Source organism: Mycteria americana, chromosome Z (assembly GCF_035582795.1).
Source record: "Mycteria americana isolate JAX WOST 10 ecotype Jacksonville Zoo and Gardens chromosome Z, USCA_MyAme_1.0, whole genome shotgun sequence".
Taxonomy (NCBI): domain Eukaryota; kingdom Metazoa; phylum Chordata; class Aves; order Ciconiiformes; family Ciconiidae; genus Mycteria; species Mycteria americana.
Window position 1 is genome coordinate 9983226 of NC_134396.1, and position 14026 is coordinate 9997251.

Sequence of the window (14026 nt, forward strand, 5' to 3'; positions counted from 1 at the left end):
AGGAAAAAAGCAAAACAATGATCTAGCATTGCCATCATGTGCAGAGTTTAACTTAGACATCTCCCACAGCTTTATCAAGATTTACCTTCTTAAATCACCAGTGTACCAACTGGAAATTAAGTTCATAAATGTGCATTCAGAACAGATTTTGTGCTCTGTTGTTTTTTGTTCTCCTTGTGTTTGCCTTTGAGATCACATGCTTTTAAAAGGCAGCTCCAAATTTATGCATAGGAAATGCTGTGTACTCTTCTGTATGCTGTTACTACCATAACCATAATGTGCAACAGAGTGCATAAAAATAGGCACATGCACTTGCTTCTGCCTCAGACAGTTCATGGCATATTTATCTCCTCTTGCTGGTGGCAAGTCACAATGCTAAACTTTATCTGTGGTGACTCTCATGGAAACTGGCACCTTCACAGAGTGCCCTTTCAACACAGAAACTTTGGTACTACATGACCCTCAAAGCACCTTTACTGATTCCAAACAAATATGCTTCAAAAGACTTTAGCCTGCTTCTGGATCCAGAATTTAAATTCCACAGTGAAAACTGAAGGAAAAGGTGTTCATTTTCACCACCTCCAAGGATAAGATTTACAGGAAAGTGATGTGGGCACGACCATACCATGCCTCCCTGTCTCGTCTGCACCACATTTTGTACTAGGATCAGGGCTGCATCCTCCTCTCTGCTTCCCCTCTTCCCCTTCCCATAAGCTTCCCTTATGCTAGGGCCATGACTTTTTACTGCAGAAGCCTATGAGGGGAAAATGGAGAACGCTGGCAGGTACCAGATTGCTCTCCTGTAGCCAGATCCTGCATCTTCTAATCTTGAATTAAAACAGACCGTGTAGTTTCCAACCATGCATCAAGAATTTTCATTTATTTGGTTTTCATTTATCTTCATTTATTCTCTAAAGGGTTCAAAGGAATGTGTGTTAACTTCTGCTGTTTTAAGGTAAAGGACTCATAGTCACAATTCAGGGATTAGGGCAAAAGATCATTCGATTTTAGCTAAATAAAGCAAAACTTTCCAAATCCTACTAGAGAGGACACTAGCCAAGCCAAAGCAAGCACAGTGTTAAAAGAATGTGTTTACATAAGGACAGCTAACTCAGAAGTCATCTGAAGTACTTTGTTATTATTTTTAACCTCTGAAAAATCAGCAATGCCATCTATAATTGCAAAAGCACATTCGGACCTAATAGGTATGAACATGCTGTGGTAAGCATTGTCTAACATGTAGTAACCTTTCCTGGCTTTCAGCAAAAGCTGCATGAAGAAAAAAAAAAAAAAAAGCTTTACTTTCCATCCACTGCCCCTAGCACTACCTGGGTATCAGCTAGCTGAACAACCCTTCACTCTATTAAAAATTAAGACATGACAGACACTTGGAAGCATGATCTTGGACTGAATAAGGCAATGGTGTGAAATTCTCCTCTGCAGGACAGCACTCCGGTTGCATTAGCTGCTGTTCCCTCAGTGCACCGGACCTGGTGTCCATGAAAACCTTTCCGATTCTGCTCTTCAGATGCCTGAACAGCAGTTCAGACAGGAGCAGGCAAAGACTGGATTTACTCTTCTATAATGGGATTTGACATCTCTCACAGCATTTAGTTTGCATCTAAATAGTCTGGTACTTTTCTCAAATAACTTACCTTTCTATGAAAGGCAACTACTACCCTAAGATTTGGGGATTTGATTTGGATTAGTGTATTTGAAGAGCTCATGAAAGAACTGTCATGTCTGAAATAATTATTAAACAATTATGACAAAAGAATCTCATAGGTGAAGTAATAAGACTGTTCAAAATCATAATTACTGAGAACTGCTGGTGTGTTATTATCTGTATTATTGGAAGCAGAGAGACCTTGGACTTGCCAAAGCATGTCTCAGCTCAGGATGGATTTACTAACAAAGCACGTCAAACACAGAATGGATTGTGATCAAAGTTTCTTGAACATGTGCAACAGCAATGAAAGTGGCTGATAATTCAAAAGCTGTGTCTCAGCTGCAGCATGTACATTCCTGTATGTGCATACATCGAGGAGCAGACACACTCCCCATAGTTCAGGAAATCAAACTACATTGTCTTAGGTCCCTGGGAAACAGATCTGAGTGTGCACACAGTTTGTTACCATGTCACACCCGCTGGGGCAAAGCATCTTAAAACACAATAATCCAGTTACCTGGTGATTGTCTGCTCATTTCCAACATTGAAATGGCCCAGTTGCTACTATTTTTAATTTTAAAAACTTAATTATAGTCCTTTCTAAGAGGTTTCAGGGCTTTGCTTAAGCCTTGTATACTTAGACTATTATTTAGGCATATCTTACACAGATCTTTGAAAAATACCAATACTTTTTTTTCAGCATTTGTCAAATAAATAATGCCGTGGTATATCAGCATTTATTCTGCAAGACTGATATTCTGTATAATTCATTCATGACTTCAGTACTCCACAGTATGAACTAAAGTTATGTTTTATCTGTGTCTATGTGAAAAAAAACTTTAATGCACTAGTTAAAGAGGTATTCACTCTCTCCATATAGCTATATAAAGAGATACTTAAATGACTTCCAGTATGACTACATCTATAATTCTGAAGCATTTTTCCTAGATCCCCTCTTTAAGCTTCATACCAAGGTTCACTGCATACAAAAATGCATAAAAGTACAGTGGATTCCAATGAAGAATTACCTCTCTGTCTTTTATGAGCTAAATTTATGGACCTAAGTTGTTATGGAAGCAAAATATTTGGAATCTCCAATAATTTAATATTGACTCTGATACTTTATTGTTTTTTAATACACTCATTTGATATTCTACCATTATTTTAATGTTTGATGGCCTGTATCCAAAAATCATAATGACTACACTATTAAAAAGAATTGAAGCATACTGTCTAATCACACCACATTTTGGCTTCATACTATTAACTCTAGAGATGTTTCATCCTTTGTGCATAGGATTATAGTATAGTCTAAATGAGAATATAATGTTTTGTGATTTCTAAAGATAAATATTAAATAGAAGGAAAGATATTACAAAAGGAAGTAAGTTTTAATGGGGAAAAGGAGAAGGTTAACAACTGGGAAAAACCAGTGAAGTTATCAAATTGATAATTTTAAAATTGATTTTGAAAGGACTAAATACTTTCTCTAAAAATATACTCATTTTGTCTATATGTACCAAACTGATCTGTTTTTAGTCTTGTGTTCACTTAGATACAATTACTACTATCAAATATAAATCCAGTAATGGAAGTTTTCCATTACTTTGTTGTGAGAGTACCTCCCTTACAAGAACTGTCACAAAATGCCACCCTTGATGCAACTCTAAGCACCGTGCAGGATCTTCTTCAGAATCTTACACCTGACTCATTAGGCTGTAATAGGTACCATAACGTGCTTACATGCACTATCCCTAGGGGAACAACAAAGGCCAAGAACTTCACACAGTTCTGCCCAATTTCAGAAACAGCACTGTGTAAAGATGAAGCAGCTTGTTAAAAAGACACTAAATAGCAACTTCTTATGGGCTGGTTGGAAATTACTGATGGAGAGCAAAGTTAAGTGATACACAGAGACAAAGACATAAAATATGCATCCATTACCTCTTAGGAGTTAGCTTTTACAGTTATAATTTTAAAAAAAGTAAACTAAATGGTTAGCAGCGATTAAAAAAGCAAATTAATGTTAGGAATTATTAGGAAAGGAATTATTATTATTATTATTACATCAGTATGCTGGCTGCAGATCTGGTGCTATCATCTCTAAAAGGCTATAGTATAGCCAAGAAAAAATTTTGAGAATGGCAAGAAGGATGATCATGGGGGTGAGCTGGCTTCCATGCAAGAAAGAATTAAGTAGAATACGTCTCTTTACCTCCAAAAAAAATACAGTTTAAGGATGTTATCATAGAAGTCTATAAAATCATAACCGGCACGTGAAGGGTGGGTAGAAATTGACTGTACTACCACTTTTGCCACAAGAATTAATGGCCATCAAAACCAAAAAACAGCAGGAGCCAGGTTCAATCCCAAAACGAGGAGGTGGTTTCTCATGCAGCAGGGTAAAGGTCTGTGCTCCTTGCCAAAGGATGCTGTCATTGCAGAGAGAGTACGTGGATTCAAGAGGAGTCTAAATAAGTAATTGGAAGAGATATGTATTAAGGATCACCCAGCAGACAAATCACATCAGTCTCAGAGAATCCCTTGAACTGAAGATATCGGGAGTCTAGGAGAGTCATTAAGGGAAATACCATACTTGTGCTGTTCTCGTTCTTCTATGGGCATCCATCTACAGCCACTGCTGGCAAGGCTGGTGGCTTAGACAAATGCCAGAGCTGACCCACTTTGACATTTCTTACACTCTGTTCTTAGATGAAACTGCTTATGTATATGTCTTTAAACTTTTGCAATTCAGGTGTCCTTTTGGAATAGATTTCTCTTAGCTGTGGGGGTTTTTTTTGTTTTGTTGTTGTCTGTACCATCTCCATTTCATGCCATGACAGTTATAAACACCACTTTTGCAGCTAGAGCCTTCTGATGCCAAATGATGTTCAAGCATGCAGGTGGCAAGAACTCCAAGTTAAAAAATGTGAACTTTAGAAAACTTCACAAGTATCTCTGTCAGCTGAAGAACCAGACATGATGTTTATATACAGGAAACATGCTAATTGCTACCAATTGCTAATTACTACTTCAAGAAAAGAGGGAGGGAGATAGTTAATTGCAAATGCTATTAAAGGCAGAATTTATTTCACATGTCAGCTGCTGTTTGAAGATGCAGCCTTTTTTCTAAGCTAGTCAGTTAGGTTTTCTTTACAGTAAGAGAGAGTGTGTGTGTGTGTGTGTGTGCGGGGGGTGTGGGGGTGGTATGTGCAGAGAGAGCCTGATGATTAGCTCAGACTTGTTGCTGAACTTGTATGGAGCTACAGATAGGTTTGATTAATCCAACCCTGCATGGCCTGGAAGAAGCAATTTAAAATCTTCCATCTCTACTGAAATTGTAACTGCCAGGATTCTCCTGACTATCTGATCCTAACTATCAAGAAGGCTGACAGTTATTATCAGATAAGTCCAACTGTGAAAAAGGGATATGCTCTTCAGTAAGAATGAAATTTCTGAATTTAATGAAAAGAAACCTTTAGTTCTTTACTTTCATCAGGGAACACCTTTCCTTATGAGCAGGTAGTAGCACACCACATATGGCAAAACACAGTTAATTCAGTTTGAGTGTGTAGAGCTAAGGATATCCAATTAACTGTATTACCATGGGACTAATATATCCAAATTGTGCAACTAACTTAATTGGGGAGAAGATAAAGTTTTTAAGTCCTGCTTTCTAGTAAGTGTCTACCTTAGTTCCCAGTCATTGAAGGGAATCTCTTTATTAATACAAGCTTACCCTTGAACGATATAGGTCAGCTACCAGTTGCTTTACTCAGCTATGAAGCAGCTAGAGAGAGCCTTGTAAAATTTAAAAATGTTCAGGATTCTTTCTTTCCTTTTATTATGAAGCCCTAGTTAATTCCCCACAATAAACATGACTCTATTTCTGTTACTCAACAAAGTTAGCCACTCACACATATGCATCAAAGCTTTTCTTAGCTTTTCATTATTTTAATTAGCCAATCTGCTATGAATGTTCCATGCATAATTTTCAGAAGCCCAGTAAAATGAACCTCCATCGTCTTTTACCAAAAACCTCTTACCTCTACTATAAGCATATACAGCTTTATTAGTAGTACTTATCATGTAAGAATTAATTTTATACTAGATTTTTACTGCTAAGTCTATGCCCTTTAGCTGTTTTTAATGGTTGAATGATCATGTTTATATCATGCATATTACTTTTCTGCTAAAAAAGAGTGAGCCAAAATTTTAAAACAGGGACCAAAAAAAGGTCATCACTCCTAAAGACAGCCTAGCTGTGGGAAATTTCAGCCCATACAGTAAACCTGAATGGCTGAGAACTGAAAACACTGAAACTTTTTTTATAACATTTGATGATATTCATGCTATAATTATGAAGTAGTTCATGTGGTTTCTTTTGTTCTGCTTACTATAAATGAGGAAATAATGGTTTCAGTTGAATGTCTTTATCAGAAGCTACTTTCATCAAGCTAAGTATGCCCTGTGGAGACTCTGAATGTTTAATTCTTACCCTATGCTAAACTCAAAGTATAATAAAATGCAGGACTCATTAAAGACTTAAGAAATGCAATAAATATTTATTCTTGAATGATGCAGCTAGGGTATCTGTGCTATCACCTAGGCGTTATAGCCTTGTGCAGTTATTGGCACGTAAGATGGTATATCCCATCCAATACACAAACAATTGTGTTCTGCTTTTAAAAGGCTCTAGTTTATTATCCATTAGTAACATAAAAAAAGCCATTGCCTGCACTACCAAACTGCACATACTGAACTGGTAGCTAAAATAGAATTTGAAACTGCTAAACTAAGCAAACACCTAAGTGGTGTTTTCAGGGCACAGTGTGTGAGCTTCTGCCAGAATTTGGACAGATTCGTTAGGAACCGTGTTCTGACATTGCCACTGTCCAATTCTTACTTTTTTTTTTTTTTTGGATCGTCTTCTGGAACAACTGCTATGTTGTCATCAGGGCAGTGTGCTACCTGATTATAGCTGAGTAAATAAATTTTTCGTATATAATACAGAGAACAAAGAAGACATGCTAAGTGCAGCATGATCATAGCAAAACCAGAAGCCATTCCTGTGAAATTCTATTCTTACTCCATGTTTTTACTGGCTCATTAATTTTTGAAATTTGCCATGCTTGATCTCTCCTCAGAAGTGCTTTTGGTTTTTATGCTTGACCAAATTTGCCTTGCTGCTCTTAAGCATAAGAAAAAAGGAAGGGAAGGGAACAGGACTAGGGAAGGGAGGGAGGAAGAAAGGAAGGAAAGGAGGAAAAGACAGGTAATTAGAGTGCCATAACTGCAAATTGTTGTTAGTAAAAGAAGATTTTGCAATGGAAGGGTGTTAGACTTCATTCTTCATTTATGGAGAAATGCTTTCCTTAAAAGTGGAAATAGAAGAAACTGTTTCTGATGTCAGTGACTGAGTCTGTACATGCTTCTGTTTTTTTGACAAAACAAAAGCTCCATACTGGCCAAGATTCATGTTTTGACTGTCACTGTACTCTAAGGATAATTCCCACACTTGTGCTGTCCTGCATGATAGATTTTTATAGTGCATTGTCCTCTTGACATTTCAAAAGCTACTGAGGGGAGCCACAGGGTAAACTGGCAGAGGCAGAGGAGAAGCCAGAGCCCTCCACCTGCCCTCCAAAACATTTACAAATTCACAATATAATGAAAGGACTCAGGCTACATCTATATTAGCAAATTAAATGGGCCTGGGCACTGGAATTCAGTCATCTGTACCATTAAATTGTTAGAACAGTCATGGTTTGGCGTGATTTTGACTTGAGCCATCTAGCAACGACCCATAAATTTTGGGCACCATTTGCGGTTTCCCAGTTGGCAGTTTGTAAGGAGTGAGGCCACTATCAGACTTTCATAACACAGACGTGGCAAAACTCTGCCAGCTGCCCTCAGAGCCTGTGAACAGGCAAGGCATTGTTTCTTATAACTATTTTCAATATGGAACTTGATTTTGGCAATGGATTGTATGACATGTTTTCCCTTCACAAAAAAGAGCAGGATTCAATGGTACAGGCAATCCATCACAGACCTATGCTCTTCTTATGCCACAAAACTTGTTAAAAAAACCCAAAAACCAACCTTCACATATCTTTCCAAAAGTACAGATGTCATCCTGTGCTCTGTTGCGTATTATATATACATTTTATGTCTATATATCTATATCTATATATATACACACACATTTTATATCTGTATATTCTATACGTTTTATATCTATACATTCTATATATATCTATATAGAGATGTATATATATCTATATATAGATATAGAGATATCTATATATCTATATATAGATCTATATATAGATATAGAGATTATATATATAGATATAGAAATGTATATATATCTATATAGATATCTATATATATCTATATATCTATATATAGATAGATATATATAGATATATATATAGATATAGATATATATATATAGAAATGTATATATATCTATATAGATATCTATATAGATATCTATATATATCTATATATCTATATATAGATAGATATATATAGATCTATATATAGATATAGATATTATATATATATAGAAATGTATATATATCTATATAGATATATATACATTTTATATCTATATATCTACACACAGAGACATATATTCAGCACCACTCCTCCCATGGCAGGAGCATACTAAAAGACATTACTTGGTATCACTGAAAATTACACAGGTTTCATCACATATCAGACTGCTCCTCCTTTATTCTCCCCTTTTCTTGATTCTTTTCTCTTTTCTCTGTTTATGCTTTCTTCTCTCTGAATTTTTCAACTTCATTCTTCTCTGTTTTTTTTTCCTCCTTGCAGTAGAGGATATCATCCAACCGATACCACAGACATCCTTGAGTAGGTCAGGCACGAGCACCACGCAACAGAAGACAGTCAGATTTATATTGCCATTAAGCAGCTACCTGTTACTGCAAGATGAACGCTGCCTTCCTCCCACACAAGCACCTTGCCAAAGAAAATTCCAACTGCTTCCACACACAGGGTAACATAACACAACACATAATATAACTTTATTAAAACCCCCAAACTGGACTATAGACTAGAGTTTTAACAAAAGAGATTTTTTTTAATGGCTTGTATATCGTATTCCAGCTTCCTTATCTCAAGTAAAGACCACCTTAACCAAGGATGCTACTTCACAGAATGAAACAAAGCAGCTCTCCCTTCACTGGTGGCTTTCAGTGGTTTCATTTGCACAGATGCATGGTTAGCAAGTAGGGAGAGCAGAAAAAACCTTTCACCCACGACCATTCTAGTCCAGCCCCTCTCTATTTTAAAGCATGGCAGAAAACCATGAGTTTCTCTCAACAATTAAGGATGAGATTTTCCTCTCTGACATCCTTGTGCGGCAGTGACTCTGACAGACTTGTTCAGAATAGAGTGTAAATCTGCTTATTTCTTTGTATCGATCTAATATAAAATCATTTCCCCTGGTCATTCATTGACTAGGTCAAATGAGATTAAATGTTACAGAACAGAATCAGAAAGACCATTGCAACACAGAAACAGCAAAGACATGGAAGTTTTCCGTACCATGAAGAACTACTCAAATACTTTAATCTTACCTCCCTGAGGGGATCATTGAGCTCATTCAAAATGTTTTCTTCATCAAAGATCTTGCCTTGGTAGCGGTGCTCATAGTAATCATGGATCTTCTGGCGCATTTCAGCAGGTAACTTGTGGAATGACATGTACTGTTCCACTTGTTTGTACTGTCAGGACAATAAAAGGAAGAATCAGAAAAAAAACCCCACTTTTTTACTATCTAAAGGCATCTACAAAATGAAAATTCATTCATGCATCCACTTAAGCTTTACATATTTTATAAAGGTAACATTTTATTTGTATGTCAGAGAACCCTCACACAAATATTTGTTAATTAGTATTACTCATGTGATAGCACAACTATAAATTACAGAAACCGCCTTTAGTGGTGATGCTAATATCCACACTAATATATAAGTTTTAGAAGCCAAACCCTCACACTTGTCATATGTTTCCTAAATTTCCAGCTATGCAGAAGTTGTGAAAGTACACCAACACCATTTTTAGCTCATTCCGTGCAGCAGACAGGGAAACTGTACACAGTGTGCATCTACATCTCTACTGCTGCATTTGGAGAAAGTTTAAGGTGAGAAATTTCAGAAACTGGCTATACTGTATTAACATGCAACATATTAATGTTGTCTATGCTTATAATGTGACTGAAGAGGAAAGTTAAAATCTTTGGAGATAATGAAGTAGAAAGCACTCCTCAGGAGGAATGAAGAGAAGAGAGAAGTGAACTGGAAAAATAAACATGGCATCAGGAAATAGAAAGTAGGGAAAGAGAGAGATGCCAGGACCCAGGAGACTCAGAGGACCTCAGTTCATTTACGTTATGCATTTGGTTTCCTTGTTTCTACTAGTCCTCTGTCCTGTCTTCTGCTTTGTTTGCTTCCCTTCTTCAGAAGCCTTTTTGGATACCATAATTTTCAGAAAAGAAAGTCCCCAACTAACATAACTGCATGATACATCTGAGACCTACAAAACTGAGAAGTTGCTTAAACTGCAAATGGACAAGTACTGCCTGACCAAGACTTTTGCCCCTCAGACCCCCCATCTTTGTCTCAGTTGAAGAGGATAAGGCACAGACACAGCAGGATAAAACCCCTCCCAGGCTTATAGGTGAGTTAAAACTTGGCAGAAACTTGGTTTAACTTATGTAAAGAGTGTTAATTTTTTTCTTCATTTTTTCATGCTTAATTAGGCAATTTTAACTGTTTTCAATGAAAAAGCCAATGAAGTCTTAACTAGGGCCAGTATCTCTGCAGAGCGATTCAATTAATTTATAATGTACATGCACTCCTTACAAACTGCAGCACATATCCTTTAACTTGTTTAATTGAAGGCTGCTCCATCCTCTTGAATTGAAATTAGTTTTTGCTTTGCAAAGTGGCAAAAGATTAGATGAGGCCACGTGTACAACATGCATTCCACAAGTAAGAGGAAAGTAATTTTGCATGGGACTATTTAACAATGTATGATGAATATGTAAGTGTGATTTAACCTCTGATTTAACCTTAACAGCTACCCTGCACCTCTGAAGCAAGAATTCTTCACCCCCATCCTTTAGATGTGAGATTGAAATTTGCGTGCTCATCATTGCTTTCTGTTCTGATATGGAGAAATGTATCCATACGTTGGGGGTTTGAATCAGAGTTCTGGGTCACCAGACATGCTCTAGCATAAAGTATTGCTTCTAAAATTACCCTACTAATCAGTTACAGCTAATCTAGGCATGGATTTACTTAGACGGAAGGGACATGAGATTGCACAGTGCCCTATATATCTCACCAAGGTGGTCACGCAGCCCCAGCTGCTGTGCAGTGCTCCAGCTTTTCTGCAGCAAAGCCAAGGAGAAGGTGCTGCACTGCGCAACGTCCCCTTCGTGTCTGTGTCCAGCCCTCCATTGCTGTGGCCTCATGTAAGGGTATGCAACATGTTGTAGCACACATGGATGGGGAAGGACTTCACTATGCTCCCTAGCACAGGGGCTGCACCCCTCTACTCGATTCTGTTTGCATACAAATGTGCTTGAGCAATGCTAATAAAGAGTAATCCTTGCCAATAAAAAATATACATTAATTGAGATGTATAATGCAAGAGAGCTGGCAATAACTTTTATACCAGAATGACCTCAAAGAAGAGAACATTCATGCTAAAATTTGCTTTGCCAGCAATTTACACTGCTCCCTTTCATTAGTCCTGTTGTTTGAATAGGTGCTTTCTCCCACACAAGCGAGTTCGTTTCTCTATGAGGGTTTATGCTTACACATGAGAATTTTAGGGAAACAGAAAGATAAAACTAGTAGGAATGTAGTGCTTATCATTGGTGTGTCTCAAATTGTTTCTAAATTAATGACACATAGAATAATAGGGACAGCTGCATATTAGCAACATTTTCTTTAAAAAATCTACAGCAAGGAAGTTAAAGTGTCCCACAATTCCGAGAAATATTTAACCATCTAAAATACTATCAAGGTCTCTTTCTATGTCAAAATATCTGTCCCTGTGAGTGTACAGTACACTATCACTAGCACCCTGTAATAAATCTTTTCCTAATCTTTCTCCGGGTGATTTTGACTTATATTCTGTATCACTCATGCTACTACTACTCCCTTCTTGACATTCTGTCACAGCGTTCATGTGAAGTGTTCCCTCAAAACTTTTAACTTATTCTTTTCTTCAGCAACTGATATCTTTCACTAACTCAGTCCAAGTAATGACTGCCTTTTTATTTCTTAGAAAAGCAAGTTCATTTTTTCAGCCCGCTATATGTTATTGGCAATATTGAGGGTTTCCCGGATTAGTTGTAACTGTGCAGTGTCACATGCCAGTTGCAACAAAGTGTGCTAAAATGAAGATACGAAGAGAGAAAATTAATAAAGCACTAATTTGTCCAAGTTAAATTTGAAAAATATTTTCTCTGTGGGTACCACAGATATCAATAATGGTTAGAAATGGAGCCACTTTTCACTTTTCAATATTTATACTGATTTTTGGTTTTGTTTTTTGTTTTTTCTATTCATGAAAAAAATGCAAATAACTTAAACAGAACTGAACTATTTTCTGGGAAAAAATTACATGTCAAAAAGGTTTAAAAATTCTCATTAGCACTGTGAATCCCTTGAATAAATATGGAAATTCAGTAGCTTCTTCCCCTGATTTTTCTAAGTGTGATTTTACATATGAAGTTGATAAAATTGTCAGTGAAGTTAAATTTTGTCAAAACCTTGTATTTTAATCATATTTAAATGAGCTGTAAGTGACCCTGAGTCATCCATCAGACCTGACACTTGAACCTGCATCTTCATATGTGACTGGAATCACTTCTCTCTAATGACTCTTCTCATCACACTGTGTCCTGTATCTTTTCCCTTCTAGATTGAAAATTTTGGTTTGCTTCAGGATTTTTCTGGTTTTGGAGGTTTTTTTCTTGTTTGTTTTGGTTTATTCAGAAAAGAGATGTCTCAATTCCACATTCACAAAAGAACCTCTGGTGCTCTGTGTGAAATAACTTTCAGAGCCACAGCAAGCTTCCTCAAAACCAACTTTAATTTCTTTTCTTTTTTTTTTTTTTGCTTTTCTTATGCCACATGAGAAGCACCAGACTACATTCAAAATATAAATGAGTGTGTTAAAACTCTCTTTTAATTTCAAATTGCCTTTCCATCCTTGCTCCTGCCTGATACCAAGGAGCACTTGATTTTCCAGGGAGGACTATTTAGTAAGGGACTCCACATGTGCACATCTAAAGCGATGACAGAGGCCTCTAAAGGCAATGGCAAATTAACTCCAACTCCAGGGTTCTGAGAAGAGAAAGAAGAGTCATCCAGGCTATTCAGCAGAACCTGTCCTGGATGAAGATACAGCAAGAAAAAGGAAAGCTAAGATAAAATTTTTAAAATTAAAACGTTGTTGTTTTGTCTAATGTTACTACACCCACATATGAGTTTATTTCCATAAAACCCTAAACATGGTCCAGTTAACCTCAGTATGTTTTCTGGTAATCAAATGCTTTCAGACTGCTTTAAAAAACTTCTTAATGCATAATGATGTAACTGACTGCAACTAAATAAAAAGATTGTAATCTTTCTTTCTTTCCCTGGATCAGCCGGCTTATACACTGAAATATGGGGTTCACAGGCCTTCTGATCCTACTTGATGTAATTGTAAATGCTTTTATTATCCATACAAATACCTATTTTTATATCCCGCTGTGCTTCTATACTATCTATGCTGGTTTTGGCCTGTACAAAGAATATACTCTTTTTGCACTTTAAATTTCCTCTCTCTCAAATTCATTACATGTTGTCTTATATTCCATAAAAGTAAACAGTATTTTTGAATGCTGATGCTGTTTTTCATACCTGTTTGTTACAACTGTGTATTCCTGGTCTTTTCAATATCTCACCGAATGGAAGAAATTCTGTGTTGCTGACCACTCCACACCTATCTCCTTTTTAAGACGAATATTGAATTGTTTGTCCTAAAATTAGTATGTCTATTAATGTGATTTATATATTGCACTGCCATAATTTCAGTAATTTCTATCCCAGCGTTTTACAATAATCACTGAAATGAAAATGCCCATAAATGCTACACAAATAAACAAATAAAATTGCTGAAATAGGCAAGAGCTAAGTGGATTTCAAAGTGAAGTAGTATTTCACAGATTTTTACTGCAAAGTACCATCCAGTAATAACTGTTTCTTGTTGTTTCAGCCATAATCTTATTAATGGGCTCCTTGTATGTAGCAAAATTCTGCT

General features: G+C 36.6%; 1 protein-coding gene across 1 annotated transcript in view; it reads right to left on the reverse strand.

Annotated features, from left to right (window-relative positions):
* Positions 1-14026, reverse strand: part of HCN1 (hyperpolarization activated cyclic nucleotide gated potassium channel 1) — a 208130-nt gene that overhangs the window by 38402 nt on the left and 155702 nt on the right. Inside the window, exon 5 of the mRNA XM_075527431.1 lies at positions 9280-9426. Within this exon, the coding sequence (XP_075383546.1) occupies positions 9280-9426 (147 nt within the window). The remainder of the gene's footprint in view (positions 1-9279; positions 9427-14026) is intronic.